This window comes from Terrapene carolina, unplaced genomic scaffold, assembly GCF_002925995.2.
Source record: "Terrapene carolina triunguis isolate 2854851 unplaced genomic scaffold, T_m_triunguis-2.0 Scaffold174, whole genome shotgun sequence".
NCBI classification, from domain to species: domain Eukaryota; kingdom Metazoa; phylum Chordata; order Testudines; family Emydidae; genus Terrapene; species Terrapene triunguis.
The window spans coordinates 1,663,665-1,672,061 of NW_020664525.1; the positions used below are offsets into that span (position 1 = coordinate 1,663,665).

General features: G+C 46.7%; 1 protein-coding gene across 2 annotated transcripts; it reads right to left on the bottom strand.

Annotated features, from left to right (window-relative positions):
• Positions 1–4,971: 4,971 nt before the first annotated feature.
• Positions 4,972–8,028, bottom strand: LOC112104172 (homeobox protein GBX-2). Of its 2 annotated transcripts, none has more exons than XM_024196338.3 (2): positions 7,282–8,028; positions 4,972–6,113 (listed from the first exon to the last, which is right to left on the bottom strand). In XM_024196338.3, the coding sequence occupies exons 1-2, from the start codon at positions 7,790–7,792 to the stop codon at positions 5,590–5,592; spliced, it is 1,035 nt and encodes a 344-aa protein (XP_024052106.2). In that variant the 5' UTR covers positions 7,793–8,028; the 3' UTR covers positions 4,972–5,589. The 2 variants fall into 2 exon arrangements, with proteins under 2 accessions (XP_024052106.2, XP_024052105.2); XM_024196337.2 differs by having other exon boundaries at positions 4,972–6,110; positions 7,282–7,933.
• Between the last annotated feature and the right edge of the window lie 369 nt (positions 8,029–8,397).

The following is an 8,397-nucleotide window of genomic DNA, read 5'->3' on the forward strand; positions in this document are numbered from 1 at the left end:
GGTACTTTATTACGGTGACAGTGTGATTTGCATTCACGTTCAGTTACCCTGCTCATATTTCTCTTGTTTACACCAGAAGGGCCGAATTATGAAGATTGATCTCGCTGGCGAGGTTTGCTACATCGCAGTATAGAAATATGTAAGCGTGGCTTGGTCCAGATCTTGCTGTCCGATCACTGTTCGCCGGGCATTTTAAAAATGCGGATATATAGTGTCACCAGTTCTTATTCTTAAATGCACTTCCATGTGTCCTCTCTCTTCATTCCAGTGACTGCTGGTTGGCCAAATTACTCAATCTGCCTGGAGAGCCACAAACTTTCTCTCGAAATATTCCTCACTATAATATTAGCTCAGCCACAGGGGAGGATTTTGGATATTTTCAGGTAGGTTTTTTAAAAATCGATATAATGTAATGGTTACACTGAAATAAAATTCATCTTTTTGATTTCAAGGAAATTGATTTCAACCACCTGATTGCGTAGGGGGACAATGATCACTTTGCAAACTGGTCGTTCTCGGGAAAAGGCAGAAGAATGTCAAGCTTGGTTCAGTTTTACTCCTGTTTTGGCCCTTATGTGCCATTGCTTCGCGTGGGTTTCAGGTGCTGCTCTAACCTTTCTGTTTGGCCACCGGCTTAACGACACGATTATTTGCAAACGATCTCTTTCAAATCTCCAACCTATTGCGTTGTCCGGTGAAGGCCAATCGGGTTTTCTCCCCCCCCCCCCCCAGTCTGAGAAGACAATCGGCGACCGATAATAGTAAATTAATTGCGAAAGCATAATCTCCCCTCCCACACCACCTTTGCTGGGGTCTGGGATAATAAATTCATCCAGCGTTCCCAATGGAAAGCGAACAGTTCTACTTTTATCTCGATTCTTCAGCACAAAGGGACTTTTGTAAATTGCAGGATGGCTAAGCAATCTGCATCCTTCTGACAGAGATCACTGGCAGACCCCTGGGGCAGTTAAAAAGGTACAATGCTGAGTATTGCCAATCACAGCTGAAATAATTAAACCAATTAAGTCAATACAAACAGAAACAAGATGGAAGAGAGGTCTGACCCTTCGGAGGGGGGGAGGTGTCTCGGCTTCTTAGAACAGATGTGTTTGCCCCAGAGACATATGTGTAGTGGTAAATTGCATGCAATATAGGGAATAGCATGATGAGTTTACAATAATACAACATGTAATGATGATCATCAAAGCTATAAAAACACAAGTGGGAAACGCAGTCAATGGGGAACCTAAAGATCGCCACCAAGGAGAGATGGGAGGTCATGTTAATAATAATAATAAAAAATCCAAACCTGCGGGCTCAAGGACTAAAGAAATAGCTGTGGTGTGTATGCGGGTAGGGGAGTATTAAACCCAAATTGGACACAAGGATTCGAGTGGTAGCAGACCCACCACACAACCCTTCCTGATCACCGGGACAATGTTAGTGCCTTTCCCTTTGAAATGATGTCTCTAAGGGAACACCGGTTAGCCCTTTCTCCTGCTTTCCTGACATCGGTGCAATGAAAGTTGCTAAGTTTAAACACAGTCTGCTTGTCAGTTAAGCACAGCTCTAGCTTGGCAAAAACCAAAGCTAGTCTCTTCTCAGAGCTTTGTTTTAGGTTCGTTGTGTGTGTGTGTGGTAGTGGTGGAGAGTATTTTCTACCAAAATAACCCCCCCCCCCATATTTTCCTAATGAGATGATTATAAATACCAGGAGTGTATTTAAAATGAATCTGATCTAATAGAATAGCATTGTACCAAGAAATTAGAGGGATTGTTTGTATGAGCATTAGTGGTAAATTTACTTTTTTGGAAAATTATTTTATAATGAAGTGTCAAATAAGAGGGCCCGCTGAGCTGCGAATACGATTGGAGAAAACTCCCAACTTTGGGCTGGTGAGCGTGGGCCCCGATTTCTGTTCTGTGACTGAGGCATTGTAATTATTTGATCTGCAGATGTAACTGGAATTTATTGTAACAACAAATATAGTGATGTCAAACCCCAACCTTGGATTAAAGCAGGCAGCCAAAGGGGAAGCGTATTAATTTCAAACAGCATCACAGGCCAGTGCCTATTAGGACGAGCGATTCTTCAGGCCCCCCCATCAGAATTAATCATTGGGAGTTAATTTGAAGCTCAGACAAGTTGCTGTTAATTTAGTGCAGGGAGGACGGGATGGAATAAAAAGCTGAGGTGCTGGCCAAGCCTCCTGGGTCTCATTAATCAGCGAGCTGAGACGGCCTGGCTTGATTACAATTTGCAAAAAAATTCATTAGAGCCTGGGCGATTGACAATTTTTCTCTCTGCCTGTGATCTGACTCATTAGGCAGCCAAATGAAAGCCATGATAGTGGTGATGATGACAGCTATCAACCCCCCTCACTTGTTTATCTTCTTTTCTTCTGTCCCTGTTTCCACTTCAGGGCACCTCAAGCCCTGTATCTCCCTTTCTCTCTCACATACTTTGCAGCTATTTTATTTGGGGGGGGGGAACTTGATTAGTAAGTAACTTTGCTAAGCTTTTGGCAGCTGCTTCCTTTTATTGTATTTACTGTCGCGTGTGTCTCTCCCCTCCCAGCCCCCTTGGCGGAAAAGGGGCGAAGAACAGCTGTTCTTTCCTAAAATGAAACCCTCCCAGCTCTGGAGCGGTGTAACTGACCCCAATCCAAAGCGCTCGCGTCATTCCCGCATTCCTCCCAGCTAAGGGCGGCTGGAAAACTTCTTAAGTGACTTGAGCTTCTATTTTCAGGGTCTTCTAAGAAGGGACAAACGGTAGCCCCATAACTGCCTGCGCTTCCCTTTGTAGAATAAAGATTGCACTGTAGTGCTTCTGGCATCGCTTACAAAAATACATAGAGATCATGTTATAGATTGAAAATTTAGGGTTTGTCTTGGGGCTACACATTTTTATATACCCCCATACTTTCTTTTGACTTCTCCAGGGGGTGTAGTTAGCTCCTACATTTCTCTGCTTGACCTGGGTGTGTCAGTAAGTCTGTCTTTGACAACTCTATGGGGACCGCACGTGGGTTTTATATATAGAATCCCCCCCCTCAAAATTCCATGCAGACACGCACCAGCCCCTCGCCTATTGAGCACAGGTACATGAGAGCAATGACTTTTCTTCTGCACTTGATTCCCCTAAAACAACCCACATCCATGTGATACACCACTCACAGTCATACTTTATTCCTTCAATGCCTCTGTGGCTATAAATTGTTTTCTATGAGGTGTGATTCATGTCACAGCCTCTGTATCAATAGATTTTTTTTAAAGGACCAGTCATTATCTGCTGGTGCCGAAATATTTGGCCTTGTCCTTTCAGTGGCCATGATTCAAATGTAGGCTTGCTATTCATGACCCTCTCCTATCTTTCTCTTTTAATCCGTCTAGGCCGTTTATCAGTCATTATAAATAATATAGTCCGTCGTGCAAAAGGGGGAAAAAATCGATGTTGATCAGGCTACTTACTTGGAATATTTTTAGGGCAGTTTCGAAGGGAAACCACACACAAGATGCTATGTCCTGACAAAGCTTCATTTCCAGGCCGCTCTAATGCAATTTAAACCCCAGCATTTAAAAAAAAATGATGAAGTGCAACTGATATAAATTATGTCAATATTGGTATTGACCTTCTGGAACATTTGATTTACTCACTGAAGCTTAAACGAGAAGTCTCAGCGCTATCTGCATAGCAAATTGCTCCTTGCAGCTCTCCGTAATTGTCCACTTTCACAGCCAGTTAGGAGTTGGCTGCTTTTTGGGTTTGTTTTTAATTTTATTTAGCAAATCCACGCTTTTAATTCCTGTCTTTCTAGTTGTAGATCGCCTCTGTCCCTGATACCCACAGTAGATGCGTTATAGGTGAGTTATAGAGACAATGTTTTTGTTTAAATATCTGTGGGAGGAAAGGTAGTATTTTGCGTTCAATGATTGTTAATAATCAAAGTCTTTTTGTTAGCAAACAAGCTTTCGGTGAGGGGAGGAGGGAAGTGTACGATCAAATATATGTTTAATAAGCAGGCGGGGGGAAACAAGTTCTGGTCTCCTAATCCCACGATCATGTGGAAAAGAAAAAATCCCCATTGCGATGGGTTTATTTTGGCCGAGTTTTTAGCGGAATATTGTCATTTTTGTCATGTCGTTACAGAGTATTGCATTGTGCACATACCAATTAGTGTGGCATCATGACAACTTGGGGGGGGGGGGAAAGCAGGGGGATTTGCTTTTAAATATCACTAAAGACCCTCTACAGTTCTGACAACTTTGCGGGGTTGCAGTTTTTCTTCCTCCTAATCGGACAGATCGGAGGCAGCGAATAGATACTGACTTGGCCCTGTTAATTTCCTAGAGCGTTAATCAGCTACAGCGCGGCGGGTCAGATAACAATACACAGTCAGTCCCACTTGCTACAGTAAACTGCCTGCATCTCTCTCATTGTTTGACACGCCACAGGACTGGAGCAGAAGTAAAATCAGAACAATTCATTTACAGACGTTTCAGTACTGGCTGGTTTTAAAGCTCCAGGTAGTTTGGTGCATGGGTGTGTGTGTTGGATATTTACGGAGAGGGGGCAGATCTGTCTGGTCTTTTTCAATTCAAGGTACCTAGAATAACAGGCATGGCTACCGGTATTCCCTTCTGGTCAGCTCCCTCCTCGACTAGGCTCTGCAATGCCAGCCTGTTTCTATAACATCCTTTTCAGCAGGGTTTTGTTTACAATTTATTATAGAAGAAATTCGCTTCCATAAACTCAGCCATCAGCTTGGGGGCAAGCTCTGCCTTCCCCCAGAGTTCAACTCTAGGTATTTTGCTAAATGTTTCCTATTGACAATAAACCTCACCTTTAAGAAGTAGAGGACCCAGACCTAAAATGATACTGTCCTAGGAGGGAAAATGCTCCCACTCTCACACAAGAAATTCTGTACAGAAGTCGGTTGGTTTTTTTTTTCATTTTCGTTTTTGATTTTGTTTATTCACAAGACTGAGTTTCTTTTTAAATTTCATAACTTATCAGGAAAAAGCTACATTGAAATAAATTAAACACAATAGAGAGGATCGTGCTTTTCAAACATGGCTTAGTAGAATATGCAACCAAATCGACAGCAAGCCAGGCAAAATAATAATAATAATGAAAATAAGTCACCCAAATGTCTGCCACTCAGCCAACCCAAAAAAGGGAAAACAAACCTCTTAGTTTTGTTTCATTTTTACCTTTCAAAATGATAAAAAAAAACAAAAACCAAAAGATGAGTAATATGCATTGCAGTTTTTTGTTGTGGTTTTCTTCTGGAATGTAAGAATTCATGTTACTGGTTATTTGGTCCCATAAGAGTCAAAACACTGCAGCTGAGATCCAGCACTTTATATACAAAGTAGGACAGTATAATAAATATTTATTATGTCTCTTCAAGGGTTTGATATTCCCGCTCCAAAACAAAAGACAGTTTTAAGCCTCTTATTAATCGATTCTTGCTTTACTTGATATGTCGAAAGGTTCAGATTAAAGTTTGTGTGTGTTTGTTTTTAACCCGATTTCGAAACATTGATCAAAACTTTTGGATGGGGGGAAGGGGTAGTGGAAATGTATCAGGGTCTGGCTTGTTCCAGCTGCTGGTGCTGACTTCTGATGGCAAATCTGCTGACATGGACTGGGATGGGTACCACGATCTTGGGGTTTCTGGAGGGTTCTCCTGTCTTCGAGTTGGCATTGCCGGCTTTCACCCTTTTCCACTTGGCTCTTCTGTTCTGGAACCAGATTTTGACCTGCACTTCACTGAGTTTGAGGGCATGAGCGATCTGGGATCTCTCTGTCAGAGACAGGTACTTTTTGCAATGAAATTCCTTTTCCAACTCTAGCAGCTGCTCGCTGGTAAAGGCTGTTCTCCTCCGCCTGTTTTTGCCAGTGGATGTGGTGGTGTTTGAGTTATTTGTGCTCTGGGTGTTTTCTTCTAGTGCGTTGCCAGAGTCCTCTTCTTTATGAGCGGCTTGGCTTGTGATATTGTCATCAGAGCTATAATCTAGATCGCTGTCCATCGAGAAACTTTCCTCTTTGCCTTTAGAGTCGTCTTCCGCTTTGGAATCATCTTTGGCCTGACCCCGGACAGCCCCTACTGAAAGCAAACCAAAGGCATTTCGTTACATTTTGCACGGTTAGCTCTGCAGATGTTTAGCTTCCCAGCACATTTTCCAGCATAAATTTTAGTTCTACTGAATTAAAACCTCCTCGATTTAGGTCTCTGTATTTATATACGGGAGGAAGCTCTATTTGAGTTTGAAGAAAGCCAGCGGGTTTATAGGGAGGAAAGAGAACACCGATCTTGGCAGACACAAAGTAACATTTCGGGACATATAGCAGTTTCCTTCAGACTGAATTTCTCACTGCCCGTTTCAACACTTCTTCACTGGCCGATATTTTCTCATCATTATAGATTTGTTGGAACATCATCCCCCATAGCCTCGCACCAAACCGATTTATGAAATGTTACCTTCTGTCATAACACAAGATTGAAGAGACAGTTCTCTGCATGTACCTACCGGTAGCCATGTATATTTCACTTGCCAATATTTTTGTAACAATGGGAGGAAAACGGAGGATGGGTCCTTTACCTCTCAAAAAAACTGAGAAAGGGAAACTTAATTTGTTTGGGAAGTACTTAAAACTTCTCCTCTTTCGATAGCACTGTGAACCGTGGGAAGAAAGTGTTTACACCGAGATTAGTTCTCTTTGGAAAACACATCTTTTTCCATGGGAGGATTAAATATTTCAGAGATGAGACTCTTTCCTGCGTGCGATTTTTTTTAAACCCGCTTAAAATCAATTGTAAGATCAAACTGGCCTCCTTCAGTACAGGCAGCGCGGTTATAAATAGCGATTAGACAGAAGGTAGTAATTACATGTGACATAGATTTTAAGTTTTCGGTTTGATTAGGTTGCGCTTTGCAGTGTTAGATCTCATCCACCCTTGTCGAGTGCATTCCTTTGGAAATAACGTGGGGGGGGCTCATCACCTCCCCCAGGATTTCAGTTGGGTGGGGGAAGAGGGGTTTATTTCCTAGCCAAAACATATCTGGAGATCACCTCTCCCAATGGAATGGAATTGCTACGTGTGTGAAATGTACATGGTTATGGTATGGATGGACACACACCAAACACAATCTGGCTTTATCGCCTGACAATCACCCTTCCTCCCACCCTGGCTCCGCTGAAAGGGGGCGATGGAAAGGGAGGAAGAAACTTGCTCTAACTGCGCGCACAGACCAAGGCGTGTAGCCACTCACCCAGGGACGCCTGCACGGCTTCTGCGGCGGCGAATGACAGCAGGGAGCTCTCCTTGCTCAGGAAGGATTTCCCCTCTTCGGTCTCCTGCGGGATCCCTTCGCCTTTGTCGAAGTTGCCCTGGAGAGCTTGGGGGGCAAACTTCCGGGCCGCCTCCTGGTGCTGCGGGGAGGCGGAGAAGCTGCTGGGCAGCGTGGCCATGAGCGTGGAGGTGAGAGCCATCCCTTGGGCCAGGCTGGAGCAGAAGCCGGGGGGCAGGCTGGGGATTTGGTGGTGGGGGTGAGAGGGCGGCAGGGCCGGCTGCAGCGAGGCTTGCGGGAGGGTCGGAGGGGGTGGGGGCGGCGGGGGCAAGACCACCGGCCGGTAGGGCATGAACATGGGGTAGCCGGTGTAGACGAAGTGGCCCGGGCTGGGCTGGGCAGGGCTGCCGATGAGCGAGTCTATGCTGAAGGCCGTGCTGCTTCCCAAGGGGCGCTGCATCATCCTGAGGGAGGGCTGGAAAGCCGCACTCATAGAGCTGCCGGGGACCGGAGCCGGCGGAGCAGAAAGGCCGGAGCAGGCGGCCAGTCCCGCGGCGCGCAGCCAGAGCCAGGCAGATCCAGGAGGCGCCTCGCAGCCCGCGCGGGCTGGGGGCGGCGGCGCTGGCTTGGGGGGGTGCAGGGCAGAGCAGGAGTCAGGCCAGGGCGAGCGCCGGGTCCGCTCCGGTGCTGCAGGGGGGCAGCGGGGGCATCCCCTCGCCGGCGCCTGGGGCCCCGCTGGGCGGTGAGCGAGACGCTGGCGCTGGCGCTGCCGCGCGGGCCGGGTGCCTGGGTCGGAGCGCGCGGGGCTCTCTCCGGGCGCCGCCAGCCCCTTTAAATTGCGCTCGCCGCTTCTCATTCACATGTTGCCAGCTTCCGAACCTTGCCCCGCCTCACGTGGGCGCCCGCCTGGCTGCCCATTGGCCGGCGGCGGGGGAGGGGGCGGGGCGGGAGCTGGCCTCGGCCCCGCCCCCCCGCCCGAGCTGGGCTCTGGGCAGCAGCAGAAGGGGCGGGGTGGGGTCAGGGGGGCTGCGGGCCAGGGGACCGGCCGGGCTAACTTGTGAAGAGCCATTAACACTGCCCGGGGGCCCCCCTGCGCCG